Raw genomic sequence first — 17,462 nt, forward strand, 5'->3', positions numbered from 1 at the left:
AGTGGCAGCAGATATGCGATCGAATTTCTAATTTGAGGCTGTATTACGTCGATTCTGGCACCCAACATCACAATAAGATGATATTTTAAGCTCCTTATGTAGCTGAATCTGCGCTGGTTTGAATGGGCCGCCTCCAGTTTCCCCTTTGTTTTGCTGCCTCCAGCTAGCGCTGTGACGTCGGCTGATCCTAGTTACCTGTGGTTGGCCTGGCCGTGCGTCACTCAGAAAACAACTGGCCAATCAGAAGAGAGGCTCATGAATATTAATTAGACAGGCCGAAATCGATCTGTTCTCAGCAGAGCTCCTGAGAGAGGAGCTGTAAAAATATATTGAGATGGTTTTTGGTACTTATACCGCAAATATATATTCTTAAGGACATCAAAACCTAAAATAAAACTCCAAAAAGGTGTACAATATGTGACCTTTAAAATAATTTGATGATATATATGGGGGACTCGAAGAGTACTTGGGTATGATGTTTATTGATTGTATACACAAAAACTGATGTAAAGAACTATTGTTGGAGTCAATTAGAGATCATTATTGGTATATATGTATATTTTGTTTGTATATTTTGTTGATATAGTTGTATATGGATCATTGGGGATGACTTGTAAATGTATTTTCTGTATTCTGTTATAGATTTGAGATATATATGTGTTTTTGTTTAAAAGATCTTCGTGATACTAGGGGTATTACGGTAATACATGTTTTAATGAGTGCAGGTGTTGCTTGGTTTCCCACAGTATGTCAAATTTTCTATTAGATAAAATTATATAATATTATACCCAGAAAGGTAGTAAGGGCATCATTAAAATACTGTAGTTCATGTGACATCAGTGGTTCAACCGTAATTTTATGAAGCTACGAGAATACTTTTTGTTGGCAAAGAAAAGAAAAAGGACAAAGAGAAACAAATTGTTGAATAAAGCCGTTATTTTGTTTTGATTGCACACCAAAAGTATTCTCGTAGCTTCATAACATTCCGGTTGAACCACTGATGTCACATGGACTATTTTAATGATGTCCTTACTACCTTTCTGGGCCTTAAACGTGTCAGTTGCATTGCTGTTTATGCAGGGTCAGAAAGCTCTCAGATTTCATCAAAAATTTGTTAATTTGTGTTACGAAGATGAACAAAGGTCTTACAGGTTTGGAATGACATGAGGGTGAGTAATTAATGACAGAATTTTTATTTTTGTGTGAATTAAACCTTTAAGCATTGATCATAACTTAATGAGGTGTTACCATTATTTATAATGTTATAGATCTAAACTGTGCCTATTTTACCAATAACATCCAATGTGTTTTCTGAAATTTAAATAAACTAGGTAAACCTAACCGATGTTATGTATATACGGTAAGCTGCGTTTAAAATGTCTTCTGATAATATAACAGTGGTTGAGTGCTCAGTAGCACACATACACACCAGATGTGTGTGTATTGTCACTAATGCGTTAGCATTGTTATCATTGTTTACACAGCCTTTTTCTGAGTCTGATGCGATGGCCTTCTGGTTATCAGTTGAGTCATTTTGGAGGAAAGCTGCTTTTTAGCATCACCTAAAGCTGGGCGTTTTCTTCAAAGAGCGTATGTGAGCGTATGTGAGGGCTGTAGAATGTCTGCAAGCGTGGATGAGTTAATGAGACTTTATCCTAACCTTCTGCCAACTTTACCTTTTGTATTTGTATTTGAACGTTACCCCATTTGTGGCGTCAACTGGAGTTGAAAATACAATGCACCTAAAGCTGGGCGTTTTCTTCTTCAAAGAGCGTATGTGAGGGCTGGAGAATGTCTGCAACCGTGGATGAGTTAATGAGACTTTATCCTAACCTTCTGCCAACTTTACCTTTTGTATTTGTATTTGAACGTTCCCCCATTTGTGGCGTCAACTGGAGTTGAAAATACAATGAGAATTTCTCCTGTCGAGCAGCACAAAAATGATGGGATTACTTATGATTCTCCAAGAATAGCCCTGTCATTACTGCATTAGGATAAACCTTTATTTTGCATCTGTTAATGTGTTTGGATCCTGCTCTTTGAAACAGATGCCACTGAGTCGACTGTGGTGACGTGGTCCATTAACTTTCATTCTCTACCAAATTGTACCCCTGAATATCTACAAGGGATACCCCTTCAATTGTTTCAATAACTTATCTCTGTCATATTTTAGCTGTGTGTCATTGAAAAATCCATCAGAAAATACAGTAAATGAGAAGTTTTCTTTTTTATATATGTCCTTTAGGGCCTTTGGTGCTTCAGGGAGGTAGGATGAGCTCCGGTATCTTCCAGCGTTTTCTCATGAACCTGCCAGAACTTGTTTTTATGAGATCCACTGTGAACTAAAGCCTTTAAACTGCCGCTGATGAAGATTGATTGTGAAATTAAGGCTTTCTCCAAAGCCTGGGTTTAAAGTTTAATTGTAGTTGCGAAGTATTTCAAATGTATCTTTGACTCTTTGTATAGTTAAAAATGCGACACAAACATTTACTGCTGCCGTAATTTGTAATTTGCAGTGAGTTGGCATGTGTGTGCGGTATTTTTCGCTTTGCTTTGCTTTTTGTGGGGCAGAAAAGCTTCCATACGAAATAACACTTAGGGCAAACACACACTACAGTATATACTGTATATGTGTGTGTCTGTGCGCATGTTTGTTATACATGTTAATATTTATTTATTTATGTTTTTTATTAATTTTATTTGTAGAATTTGATTTTTAAATTATTTTGTTTTATTTTGGATTTTTTAAATTTAAATTTTAATAAATCTCAATTCTTTCTTTTTTTTTTAAATGTGTGTATTTCTTTTTATGTATTTCTTTTATTGTATTTATATCATTTAATTTAAAATGTATTTCCTTTTTTGTTTTTATATTTATTTATTTTATTCATTTTTGTCCTACTAGACGCTTATACATTGCATTTAAAAATGTTCGTTTCACATCTGTCTTTGCAGAGAAAGTGAAAAAAGAAAGCGCAAAAGGCTGTACAAGTTCTCTCAGCGATGGACAACAAGATGAAAAACCTTCTCAAGACGTTGCCAGGAACACTTCCAAGAAAGGTGAGGTGGTTCATAGAGATGATTTATGAGTAATTTAGGCAGGTCTGGACCTCCACGCTCTTAACCTAATGGGTCATTGCTACGAGAGGCGGATACAGTGTCATAACGAAAGTGCGTTAGTATCTTAAGATGGCACCCTGCCGTATCATCCATGAGATTATAGCATTGCTTGGGTCCAATCACACGGCACGAGTTAATACTGTTGGCGGAAAGCCCAGAAAAAGAAATCAAGACAATAGGTTAAAACCCTTGACACACTGTACTTCAGGTCACCGATTCACGCATTCAATGTCAAGCGAATTACACTCGAGTTTTACAGAGCTGTACTCTGTCACCTGCCCGATTCAAAACCACCAAAACAGACGCTTTGAAATACAATACAGCCCACATTTCCATGTTGTGTTGATAAGATTACAGGGGACTGACAGAATCCCTAGTGGCATTAGTGGCCTGCATGGATATCTGTTCTCCAGCACACAGCCTGCATTAGCAAGAGCAGGCCGGCAGCACCTGTGTAAATGTGATAGAGTCTGATAACATTCAGTTTTGTGCTGTGGGCCCGTCTGTGGTGTGATATTTGTTTGTACCTGGAAATATAGTGCAGCTCACAAAAGTTCAACCATCGGTACTTCTTTTAGATTTACTTTTGAAAGAGCCAAGTGCTTTAAAAGTGGCTTTAAAATAACCTTTGTCCCAGTTTAGTCTGTTAAAGTCATGTGCATGCTATAAGAATAGAACCACTCACATTTTCTCTGGAATGTATGAAAATAGTTATAATTGCAGTTCCATGTGGTATTTTAACAATGACTAAAAAAAAAAAATGAAGTAAACACTTTTAGACCAGTTTCAAAACAAAAATGTTTGATTTATGGGTGTCACTATAGATAGATAAATAGATAGATAGAACATTTTTGATGTTCCATTTGGTGCCACTATAAATCACAAACTTCATCTTTTGTTTTAAAATATTTGTCTAAAAATGTATTTCATTGTAATTTATTAATATTATGTATGCATAAAATAAGTTGATAAATTAAAAAACTGTAAACATAAAATAGAAAAAACTTTATTGTGTGTGTGTGTGTGTGTGTATATATATATATATATATATATATTATATACATGCATACGTATTAAAGTCATGCTATAAGAATAGAACCACTCACATTTTCTCTGGAATGTATGAAAATATAGTTATAATTGCAGTTCCATGTGGTATTTTAACAATGACTAAAAAAAAAAAAATGAAGTAAACATGCATACGTATTTGCTCATGAAACATTTATTATTATCAATGCTGAAAACAGTTTTGCTGCTTAATATTAATATCAGCTTTGCCATTACAAGAATACTTTACATAGAAATGTATGTATTTATTTATTTATTTAATATTTTTTTATTTATTTTTGAATTTCATTCCTACATGAGAGTTTGTACCAGTGAATTCATATTAATTTGTATGTGTCTGTAAGTATGTATATAAGTGTTTATTTCATTACTGAATTTGTTAATTATATTTATATCATGCTGTCACCAGATAAAAGTGCAAAAATCATAAAATTGTTATACTTATTCATATTTGATTTTATATTGATTTTATATTTTATATTTATTTGTCTATGTATTTATTATGTGTATGTGCATATAAATGTTAATAGACATATACTTCCCTTTTATGTGATCTGTTTCTCCAGCGGCTACAGGCTCGAGCACTAAGAATGTTTTCACGCGGCTGCTGAAAGTGGCTCAGCATTACCTTTTGGAGTCAGGCAAGTACAGTGCAGCTGCCAGGTCTTCTCCTGCCAAGAGGAGCCCTGCCCTCGGCCACCTCCCCAAAACCAGAACCTCCACCTCCTTTACTCAGGCACAGGTGCATCTCATTTTATGACCACTTTATGACCAGCATCATTTGAAATCAAAAATGACAATGCGTTAGCAGCAACTCCACTGTCGATATCAGATATCGATATCAGAGAGAAGAAACACTTGATACATTTTTGCTGTGCTGTGCATTTATCCTATACATATCAGTCTGAGAATGTATGTGATTCAGGGTCGAACCAGGAGGAGCAGTAGCAGGCGTTCCCAGAATTCCACTCTGGGTGGGGTCAAGAAGGAGCAGCTCCCTTCTCAAGATTCAGATGGAGGTGCCACTGAAGACAGGTGTGTGAAAGAAATAAAGAAAAGAGGCTAAACAATCTGTCCCCTTTTGTGTTTAAATATAGTTATTTGGTACAATGTTTCAATTGACTGCAATACCTGTGCCTCATTAAAAAAAACTGTTAATATAATAAACTAAAAAGTTTTTGGAAGTATCCCATTAAACTTTTTCATTATTTACTCCATTATTATTATTTACTCTGTTGTTCCAAATCCCTATGACTTTCTTTTTTCTATGGAACACAAAAAAAAATATGGTGGAATCCTGAAATCCATTAGATTATAGCGAGTTTTTGAGTGATTTAGAGATGTCCAGTTTGTGAACGAATTGCACAATTCTTACAGCTCTAGTCATCATTCATTGTAATTGCATGTAAAAGAGCAGCCAGCGCATTCTTTGAAATATCTTCTTTTGTTTTCCACAGAAGAAATAAAGTCATACAGGTTTGGAACAAGACGAGGAAGTAAATGATGAACAAATAATAAGAGTTTAAATTTTTGTGCAAACTATTGCTTTAGCAGAGTTCAAGGAGTTAAATACAGTTGGATGTCACTAATCAGGTCCTTGCATTTATTTAATTTTTTTTCTTCATCACAAAGTGACAAAATTTATGGCTTTGTACTTTTGTCTGAGCAAGAATGAATCTTGTTCTGGAGCTTTAACTGTCTGAGAAAATGCTTCTGGCTAGTTGAGAGAGTTTTGTGTGTCTACTCACCTGTTTGCATGTGCGTGTATCTGATTATCTTTGTGCAGGAAATTCAAGTTCACATGCACGCCATCGCATTTTATTATGAGAGCTTGTGTTCATACAGAACATTGCTGAGATGCCTAAATATAGCGCATACTTAAGGGTGGCAGGTGTCTTTTGCAATTTGTTGCTTTAGATATTTAGGTTGAAAACAGTTGAATCCATATTTCAAAATGGCTGCATCAAACTTAGTACCAGATAGACTTACAAATATTGAAGTGAATGTAATTAAATTTATGCTGTAATTTCAACATTTGAACACCCTGGTTGTGTTTCACAAACCTTTCTCCTAGTAAAACTAAGAAAAACATGTCTACATACCTGTCATTCCCAGCAGCTCCTGCATTAGTGTCAGTAGAATGAAATCCTTGAGACCGAATAGGGTTACTGAGGGTCAGCGTGTGGATTTTTCAAATATGTGATCTATTTGAATTATTTAGAGAAACAGCCACTTTAAATGCTATGGAGAAAGTCGAACAGTATCTAAAAAAGGCAAATAACTAAAAAGACTGATGAAAAGAGGAGAAAACAGTCTTCAGCCATCACGCCAATATTAAAATCTTTTTAAACTACTCATGACCACCTTTACTAGAATTTATCACTTTTATTGTAGGCTTATTTATTGTGTAAAATTTAGTCTAACTTGTAGAATTTATATTAGATAATCTGTTAAGGGAATAGATTTTCCCCTATAGATTTATGTTACAACTGTGGCATGTTGTAGCTATTGGTTCTAAATGTTCTAAATTGGTTCTAAATTTTTTTGATAATTATTGACCTAGAGAGTCTAAAGAATTGTACTTCAGTGATTTTATCGATTTTGAGTTTAAAACCTAGGACTAGTTCACAAAAGTAGTTTTTTAAATAATCTCAAATATTTAATGAACAGTTTGATTGACAGCATTAGTCCTAGAGGCAAAGTTGTTCAGAAAGAGTAGATCTATCATATGATATGAAAATCTAGTGTTTGTGTGAATATATGGACATGTTCTACAATTTGAGGTCATTTTCTATAGAAATATTGTGTTTTTGAGGCCTTTTTAACTGTTATAGCGCCACCTATGGTCCGATCTCCATGTGTAAAATTTAGTCTAACTTGTAGAATTTATATTAGATAATCTGTTAAGGGAATAGATTTTCCCCTATAGATTTATATTACAACTGTGGCATGTTGTAGCTATTGGTTCTAAATGTTCTAAATTGGTTCTAAATTTTTTTTTATAATTATTGACCTAGAGAGTCTAAAGAATTGTACTTCAGTGATTTTATCGATTTTGAGTTTAAAACCTAGGACTAGTTCACAAAAGTAGTTTTTTAAATAATCTCAAATATTTAATGAACAGTTTGATTGACAGCATTAGTCCTAGAGGCAAAGTTGTTCAGAAAGAGTAGATCTATCATATGATATGAAAATCTAGTGTTTGTGTGAATATATGGACATGTTCTACAATTTGAGGTCATTTTCTATAGAAATATTGTGTTTTTGAGGCCTTTTTAACTGTTACAGCGCCACCTATGGTCCGATCTCCATGAAACTTTGCATGCTTGTTAAGAGTCATCTGACACATGTTTTCAAGAAGTTTCGTAAAGTTTTGAGTTTTCGTTTAGGTTTTATAGGCTTTTGGGTATACTTGGCCACGCCTCTTTTCTAAATTACCTCGTTATAGGTAACCAAAGGTAAACCATTTTTTTGATAATTATTGATCTATAGATTCCAGAGAATTGTGCCGCAGTGGTTTAATCGAGATTGAGCGAAAAACCTAGGACTTGTTCGCAAAAGTAGGTTTTAAACATAATTGTGAATATTTAATGAACGATTTGATTGACAACAATGGCTCTTGAGGCAGAGTTGCTGAGCATGAGGAGATCTATCAAATGATATGCATTTTGAGTGAATGTGTGAAATATCGTGCAATATACAATCATTTTTAAACTTGAAAAATGTGATATCGCCCCCCCAGTGGCCGATTTCTTTCAAAATTCTTTCAGACCTTTAGGGCCATTGGTCGAACATGCCCACAGAGTTTCGTTCCGATCGGCCTCCGTTAACCTTGTCTAATAGGTGCTCAAACTTCATTGGCCGATGGCGGCCATGTTTTTTGAGATATGCCAATGTCCTCATACCTGTATGAGTTGAAATTTCAACTTTTTTTTGATAATTATTGATATTCACTGTCCAGAAAATATTTCTGCACTGGTTTGGTTCTGATCGGATGAAAAACCTAGGACTAGTTTTGGACAAAATTCAAAATGGCGGGAACATTTTCCAGAAGTGGAAAAATATCTCAATGTGAAGTTGTTTCTGAGAAACTGTCCCATTATTTGTTTGCAGATGCCACAAAGTTGATGCAATGAAATGTATTTATTAAAAAAAAAATGTAATTTACTCACCTTTATGTTGTTCTAAACCTGTATGAGTTTCTTTCCTCAAACATGTCCATCTAGCATGTTTACATAGAAAAACAATGGAACAGCAGGGCAATGAAATGTAAAAATGTGTTATTTGTGAATGGCCAAGTGTCCAAATACTTTCTGGGGTCACTGTGTGTCCCTGAGTAAGTTTTGAGTACTGATTTCTGTCTCTTCACAGCTCCAGCTCTTCGGCCTGGCGTGTGAGGTCAGGGCCCGTGGGTAAAGTGGCTCGCAGAAGGAGCCGAGGTCAGTCCGGACGAGGAAGTTCCCTCCTGCTGAAGAATCGCAGCTCTAGATCTCAACAGACAGCAGCTCAAACGTTTCTGCGGCCGGAGAGCAGCAAGAATGATGAATGTCAAGAAACCCAAAGCAGGTACTGAATCATTTACTTTCAAGATTAATACATCTTTGCTTTGTGTAGGCGGAGTGAAGGCATTTGATCCTCCATCATAAACATTTGTTCGCTGGTGCCAACAATAATGAATGTGTTTTAACATTCTCTCTGCTTTGGGATGGGATTAAACTGACGGGTGGCCACGTTGCTTTGGTTTGGCAGGTTTTTGTACTCATTGAAGAGGGGTTAGTTATAATGATGCTTTAATCTGGACCCAATCCCTCACATTCAAAGTGATTAATGCGACCGTATGGATTCTCTACAGCACATAAGGATTTAAATGAAAGCACAGGGAACCATGAAAGGTGAAATTTTAATGGGGTAAATGGGAGTTTTAGGGGCTTTTTTCACCACTTTTGAGTGGCATACCTGTGGATTGTTTTGATCTCCGTGAGGAAGTCAAGAATTTTTGTAAAAAATAAAGCAATTGTCAGGGCTTGCACATATATTTTGCAAGGTATAAGTCAAAAATGTATCAAAAACGTATCATATTTAAAGGTATGCAGTATAATTATTGCAATATATACATGTATAACTTTTATTTTCGATTGCAATTGATTGCAATTAATCGTTTTGACAGCCCTAAAAAAATATAAATATTAGATTTTTTTTTTTTAAACTTATATTATTTCATTTAGCTGCAACATTGCTCATTTTTACTTAGGTTTTGAAGTATTCAAATCTACTAAAATTTAAAACTGAAATGAAAAACAAATTAACATTAAATAGAATGAAAAAAAAGAATGCAAATGACAAAAGCACATACAAATTATCAAAACTAAAATTGATTTGAAAATTAATTCAAAATTTTAATAAATACTATAATAGTATCTAAATAATGGTAAATATAACTGGTATTTTTCTTCCCAGTTGCCATTTATTTTTTATTTAAAGATTAAATAATACAAAAGAGAAATAATAATAAGAAATTAAATAAATTGTCAGGTGTAATGACTTTGATTACTTAATTTTAACTGTAGGGAATTAATTATTATTAATTCATTCAGGTTTTGACTTGTAAGTATATTTTGCAAGGTAAAAATCAAATATCATATTTATTTAAAGATATACAATATTATATCAATATCAATAAAATTGTTTACATTTGGATATATATCAGCCAATAAATGATATTTAATTGTCTTCGAACACTCACCTAAAGTTAATCTTTAAAAAACACTCATAATTTAATTACTTAAATTTGCTGAAAATTTAATCTTTGGCCAATTTTAAAATGAATATTTATTTTTCATATTGTACATTATAATGTTGCAATGACTAATTCTCTTACAGCATGATTTTTGTAGTGTTTTATTTGTAATTTATTTAGACAAAACAGTGTACATTTTAATATCGACAATTTATTTGTTATTGGCTGTAACATGAACAATGTTGACGTTATCTGTATTGAAATTTTAATATTGTTGCATCTCTATATTTATCAGAATTCCTACCTTTACAAGTTCCTCCATGTTCACACTAAGCAGGCCTGTGTCGTCTCTGTCACTGGAAAAAAGGAAGATAAAGATAGCTTATGAGCGTTATGAGGATAAAAATAAATTGTTATGCCTGCATCCCTTTTTTGAGCCCTGACTGTGTCACCGTTTTACATCCAGCATCTTTACCCTCTGGGATCAGGCGGAAAAACAGTAGGTGTGGCGGAAAAATGAAGCAGAAGCGTTGATCTCCGGTCAGTTATGTCAGCAGGCTGTATTTAAACCCTCGGGCCTCTAGAGGCCAACGTCCTGCCATTTCCACCTGCCCCCTTCTATGGAAGGAGCTGACACAGGAGCAGATGAGTCACACCAGCTATGAAAACAAGCATCTGGCCTTTTAACTTTTAACATCCACCTTCCTGGTGCCTTTGCACTGTCCTTAGTAGCACTTGTAATGATGTCAGGGGGGAGCGTGAAACTTTCCTTGACTGGGACTGTAAGGTTGTTGCGAAGGTCGTTCTCTTATGTGTGTGTCTGTGCACGTGTGTGTGTGTGTGTGTTTAACAAACATGTTGTTCCTTTAGTTTCAGCATCACCTGCTGAGAATTTTAATCCTCCCGTGAACCAATAATGCAGTTAATAAGGAGTTCAAAATAAAGTTCCTAAAGCAAAATCCTTGCCAGGAACATCTTAATTGCTACCTCGAAGTATAAAAGTGCTCTAACTGCATTTTTCTTCATTCACATGCATAGAGAATCAGGTGAAAAGAAACTTTTATGCAGGCTAACAGACTCTGGTTTCTTCCAGCAGGTTTCTTGTTTTATAAAAAAGTCCCTTGTTGCACATAAAATGCAAACACAATGAAACAAATTCAGCATAAAGAAAATTTAGTCTCATGGTTTTCTTTTTGGTTTCAGAGGTGTCCAATAACAGCATACAATTTGTTTAGTTAATCTGTGTCACTTGGTTGTGCTTGTTTGTTTTGCTTTTATCTCAGTTTTGTTTTCTTATTCTTTTTCTTATTCCTTTTAGGGTTTTTTGTGCATTTCTTTTAAACTTTTTATATATATTTTTTAGTTTTTGCTTTGTTTTGCTTTTTGCTTACTTGTTTCTTTTTTCTGCTTTTGTTTCTTTTAAACATTTTGTATTATTTAATACAATTTGTTATTTTATTTCTGCTTTGTTTTGCTTTTATTTTATTTTTGTTTTTGCTTAGTTTTGTTTCTTTTTTTCTGTTTTTGTTTCTTTTTGCCATAACAGGATTTCCAAATACATATATCCAATTTGCAAATTGTTCCACACAGCTCTAGAATTCATTCACATATGCATATACTTTTACCAGATGTTAGCAATGAACATAATAAACTAACAAAATAATAATTAACCAACAAACTAATTAACCAACAAAAATCAACAAATATACTTTATAAAAATATATATTTAGAAAGTATATTAGTATACTTTGCAAGTATATATATTTTAAAACCTCTATATTTTATACATATTTTAATATTTGAATGATTCCTGTACAAGTAGTTCATCGGAGGAAAAATTCTACTTTGAACTTTTTTCCTCCTTTGAAGTTAACAGTGCTTCCAGTGGAATCATTTTTATGTGTTTTTTTTTCTTCTTTGTTTTTTAAAATTCTTTCTTTGGATTATATCCCACAGCTTGCCAATCTTCACAAACCTGGCTGAATCTGTGGTGTGGTTCTTTTCCTAATCATGTGATTACCAGACGTCCCACCTCTGAAAAGAGCCCCAGAGTGTGGGAGGCTATGGGAAAAACCTCTGTCCCTGTATGCCATGTGTGCGTCACGCTCCGTACGAGCAGCGGAGACATGTGATCCCATGCCCAGCGTTTGATCTTCCTCTTCTGTATCTGGTTTCCAGGGGAAAAGATTACAGCATATCTGGCAACCCTGCCAATGCAGTGATGGGATACATGGCTTGAAATACAGCACACAATCGTCTATGCGTGAAGGTTCGTGTTGGGTAGGGGTGCGATAGCCATTGTCGTTCGCTCGGGTGCGATGGTTCCGCAACAACACTGAACGAAAGTAGGAAAGCTGATCAAGGAACTGCTGATCTTATCTGATCACACTGAGATTCAGGTGACCGTGTTGGTGGCTGTGCTCTAGATGTTGCATAAACAATACTGAGGAAAGATGTGCTGGGATCAAATCCCAAGGGAAATGCGTGCAGTATGAACTCCCATGATTAACACCACTGAGCATGAGTGGTGTTTACTTATTCATGGCTTAGCTCCTGATTTCCCAGCATCACCCTGCTGTTTAGAAGGCTGCGTCTGCCCCAGCGGACTGGGTCATTAGGGAATGTTTTCAGCCATCTAGAAACCCGAGTCCGTGCAAAGTTTTTAAAGTGCATGGTCACTTGGTTGTTGTAAATGTAACTTAGGCAGAGGAGAGTAATACTTTAGCTCTCTTCCAATGCAGCACTTTAAATGAACTTCTCGACTGATTTGGAATGATCTACATAGGCAACAACTTGAAATGCACAGGAGATTTGACACTTTGATTTCAATAGAGCTTGAAAATGCTAAGATAATAACACAATACTGTAGTAAACATAATTAGTGCACAGTTCGTAACTTTTAATATGCACAGAAATACATTTCACAAACAAGTATATTGAGGGGAAAAGTTTTTTTGGATTGAACTTTATCTAAATTGAAGATTTTGATGGATTTAAAAATAAAATATATTTGAAGTCAAAATTTCTGACCTTGTAGCAGTGAATTCTGGGATCCTTTTCATTCCACTTTAGTTCACTTATAATTTTTCTATTTTTTTTTGAATGCAGTTATTTTTTAGTTGCTTGAATATGTTTGTATATCTAGGGCCCTATGATTCAGTCATAAAAATTTAATTTACTGTATAACTTGGAATGTCACGGAATTTGCCAAATTTTGGACGAATAAATCAAAAGTAGTTCAGAACACTTAAATCAAAATGCGATAAGGACTAGTGTCTGTCAATATTAAGCTGCAAAAAGACTTTTGAATCCTACATATTCTGAGTGTCTCTGTGTGAATGATTGGTTTTGTTTACTACACATACTGAAGCGCGCATGACGCTCGCAGTGTTTTCAGCATCTGCCTCCTTACTAAATGAGGACATAAATACATGAACAACAGCTCCAGAGCTGCTCTGAGAGTCACTTCATGAGCATTTGACACTTTCATTTTAGCAAAACTGTCGTCATATCATATACACACAAATCTCTTTATGGCAACACGTCAAAATAAAAGACCGGTTAAACTTGAAGAAATTGTGACAGAAATATATTACTTTTGTACAGTAAAATATATGTCTTAATGTAATACTGCTACTACCATATAAATTTATTATTAAAACTTTATTTTCTAAGGAATAATCACACAATTTTTCTTGCGTTTTAACAGTACACCTGTTGTGAAGCACTTTGTTTGCCAAAAAAATTGAAAGGGTTTTATTTTCATTGGATTACAAGAAAAATTTAATGTTTTTTACATTAATTTGATTACCAGGTAAAAAAATAAAAATAAAATGAATTTCATAGGGCCCTAAAAATGTAAATTTTGTTAAATATTTAATAAATTGCTGTTGAATTGGTAAGTTTCATGATTTCAAGACATGCTTTTTGATTAATAAACTTTAATTTAACAATTAAAATGGAGTCCAGAAAAAAAAATTGGAACAAGTGGAATTTGTAAAAAATAAATATATCTTTACCTGAGCCCAGGTGCAGTTGTTAGCGTTGTCTCTGGTAGTTAAAGGCTTCTCAAATGTACAGTATAAGGTCCACCAAAACCACAATCCCAGCTCACTCCCATTGTGACCATATGAATACTAAATTAAGTTTAGCCACCTAAAGGTAATTTAAGCATGATTATTGATAACTAGTGCATCCGCAATTACATCTGAAGAGTCCAAAAGTCCAAGACCACTAGTGCAAAGCTTATATTGTGCATGCTTTTCTTTTTTTTCTTTTTTAATACATTTATTTAATATGACGGTTATATTATTATTACATGTTTTGAGTGAAATATTGGATTACATTAAATATTTTAGAATACTAAAAATATCATTTTTTTCCCATGTTTAAATGTCGAAAATCCCAGCTGCAAGTTTGTTTGATGTCTGGTATTCATGTAGTTGTGTAGCTTCACAGGTTATCGTTCTGCTTTACAGTCTTTGCCTTTAGGGCTGTGTCACATCATTCCAACCCGTTCACGTATGTTCATGTCCAAGTCACACTTGGCCAGTGTTATGCTGTCCAGGGTCAGGAGGCCACCAAGGTTCTTTTGTTAACGAAGAAAAGATTTGTAGATATTCGCTCACACCCATCATCTGCAAAGGTGCTTAAATTGGGTCTTTACTAGCTTTTCCATTTTGTTCCACATTCTTTTAACCAACAGCAGCTGTCGAGTGCATTAAAGAGAGTGCCTGTGCCTGTTTCAAAAGGAGTTTAGGTAGATGTTAGGGGAGACGTGGTGTCATCATTTGATCCCAAACCCGTATGACTTACTTTTTTCCATGTAACAGAAAAGGAGAAATTTTGAAGAATGTTCATGCTGCTCTTTTCCATACAGCGAAAGCATGCAGTGACTAAGGCCCTATGATTTCTGCAAAATTTGGATGAATAATTCAGTAGTATGATTTACAGTACACTCAAATAAATCGCAGTATGAACTAAAACTTGAAGAAAATACTCAAATTAAAATATATAAAATGCATTGCTGTTGTACAGCAGTATGTACTTCACAAAGTAATAATAATATAATCATTAAATTGTAAATGTTTCGTGCCTTCATTTGATTACCACTATTTTTGATAATACATTTGTATTGAATCATAAATCTAGAAAAATTAAAACAGAAAACACAGAATTTTGGAAAAAATAAAACAGATTTCATAGGGCCCTTTTTTAATTAATTGGACATGCTTTTTGATTACAAAAATGTAATATAATCATTAAAACGCAATCCAGAAAATATTATAGGACCCCAAGTGAACATAAATGACTAAAAGCACCAAAAAAGTTGTTAATATAACTGATGCACTACATTTGACGTCTTCATAAGCTGTAAAGGTGAATAGGTTTGTGTGAGGAATATAGGAGAATTATTTTGCATATTCAAACTTGTACACAAGAACCAGTGGTGTTTGGTGTCACTGACGTCAAATCTGGTGTGTCAAGTTTGAATATGTGATTTAAAGGGATAGTCCATCAAAGAATGTCAATTCTGTCATCATTTACTCACCTTAATGTCATTCCAAACCTGTATGTTTTTCTTTCTTCTGTGGAACACAAAAGAAGATATTCTGAAGAGTGTTGGTAACCAAACAGTTTCAGGTCCCATTGACTTCCATAGTATTTTTGTCCATATGGAAGTCAATGGGACCCAAAATCATTTGGTTACCAACATTCTTCAAAATATCTTTGTTTGTGTTCCACAGAAAACAGTGATTTTTGAATGGACTATCCATTTAATGTCTCTCAGATATCATTCTGTGCGTCATTCTCAAAGTAAGGTTTCATTATTTTGGATTATATGCCGCCCCGGCTGCAAATAGAGGCATCTGTCACTTATGATTACTGGTGCTCAGTTTCTAGGTTTCCAGACAGTCCATACCTGCTGTCTTCCCCTGGGTCTGGCCGTTCCTCATCTCCATTGTCCACCAGGCCGCTCTGTCTCAATGGCTCTTGCTGGGCCTCCTGCACCTCACAGTGCCGACAAACAGCTAAATCCAGCGTGGCTAAACTCTGCAGGATAATCTGCTTAAACACAATTGCTGTGGACCCCAGAGGGTGTGCAGTGGGAAGCAGCTGGTCCATATGGACATGCAATGCATGCTTCATACTCCCATCATATGATGGACTGCAGAGGTCTCAGGCTGTGGAGCTTGAGAGAGACACATTGTGATGAAGTGTTTTTAATCTGAAAGCATGCTTAGCGTGCCGTTTTGCCACCACTGGGCTTGTGTTGTCTGGATGTTGTGATGTGAAAGCAGATCGGCCCTATTCATAGCTCTAGCTGATGGATTTGTGATGCTCTTCAGATAGAAAACACTTTTAAAGCTTGGTGTTTTGATGGACAGAAGAGGAACTATATCACAGTTTTTTTAAAAATTGGTTAGAGCACCAAAACTTTTCTTTTTAGTGTTTAGGTTGATTAAAAAGTTAAAAATATTTTTTATTTAAAAAATTGCATTAGCAGATTTTAATGTTCTTATATTATAAGTCAAAGTAGGTTCATTGAACATAATTATTTTTTGAGTGATTTTAAGAGCAAGATGATGTTCAGCAAAGACCAAAGTGAATGGCACAGCAGGGCAAAGTGATATTTCGAGCGCTCCTGAGAGACGAGAGCGAGGAAATAAAGGACGAGAGTGCTCTTGTTGCCTGAGGTGTCTTTAGCTGAGAACACCTCATGCTTTTAGCGCTCAGTTTTGTATAGCACAAGCTGCAGGGCCCATAAGAACAGTTATTACAGCGGGTTGTTTTTGTGGCTACGTTTAATTTAGTGGTTCACATAAGGCTCCATACACGGGATATGCATTATTGCCCTTGTTGTTTTGAATCTATGCTTGTTGTAATGTTAGTTATGCAATTCATTGAAGCATGTACGTTAAATTTTTAAAACATTGTTTTATAGTCAAGCAGGTCACAGGTTCGATTTCGTAAGTGAACCATGACCTGGGCTGGTACAAAGACTCTGGCCATTATCATTGTGATCATGGGACTGTCCCTGCAATTATTGTTCTGAAAGTCATTTTGATGCACACCCTGAATAACTACCTCTCTGTGTTTGTAAACAAAGGCATGTGGCACTGAACGAGATAAACTTCATCACCTGCCCAATGACAGCAAGTCAAGTGCGAGAATCACAGCTAATTTGAGCCCTTGAGGAACTGGTCATGGAACAAAGTGTGCTCACTTCATAACTGCTCAGTGAAACACTGTCATTTGACAATTAAAGCAGGCCCTGCCTGACTGCTCCTTCCATGTCTCTGACCACGTGTTGCTGATATGCACTACCAACTTTACATAAGTCAATGTTAATGTATGAATGTAGGATTCTCCAAACCTATTATTCAAACAATAATTTAAGGAATGTCTGTATTTTAATGTAGCTTTTATATTCATTTAATAAAAGAATAATTCATAATGAACATATGGCTTCTTGTCTTTAATGTTTGAAGATCTATCTATCTATCTATCTATCTATCTATCTGTCTGTCTGTCT

General features: G+C 35.0%; 1 protein-coding gene across 1 annotated transcript in view; it reads left to right on the forward strand.

Moving 5' to 3' along the window:
* Window positions 1-17,344, forward strand: part of LOC107745932 (uncharacterized) — a 22,000-nt gene extending 4,656 nt beyond the window's left edge. The window contains exons 3-7 of the mRNA XM_016559969.1: window positions 2,956-3,060; window positions 4,755-4,930; window positions 5,114-5,223; window positions 8,560-8,754; window positions 17,037-17,344. Of these exons, the coding sequence (XP_016415455.1) occupies window positions 2,956-3,060; window positions 4,755-4,930; window positions 5,114-5,223; window positions 8,560-8,754; window positions 17,037-17,115 (665 nt within the window). The 3' untranslated portion in view covers window positions 17,116-17,344. The remainder of the gene's footprint in view (window positions 1-2,955; window positions 3,061-4,754; window positions 4,931-5,113; window positions 5,224-8,559; window positions 8,755-17,036) is intronic.
* The last annotated feature ends 118 nt before the right edge of the window (window positions 17,345-17,462 follow it).

The sequence above is a fragment of the Sinocyclocheilus rhinocerous genome, unplaced genomic scaffold (assembly GCF_001515625.1).
Source record: "Sinocyclocheilus rhinocerous isolate Xijiao unplaced genomic scaffold, SAMN03320098_v1.1 scaffold2183, whole genome shotgun sequence".
Lineage (NCBI taxonomy): Eukaryota > Metazoa > Chordata > Actinopteri > Cypriniformes > Cyprinidae > Sinocyclocheilus > Sinocyclocheilus rhinocerous.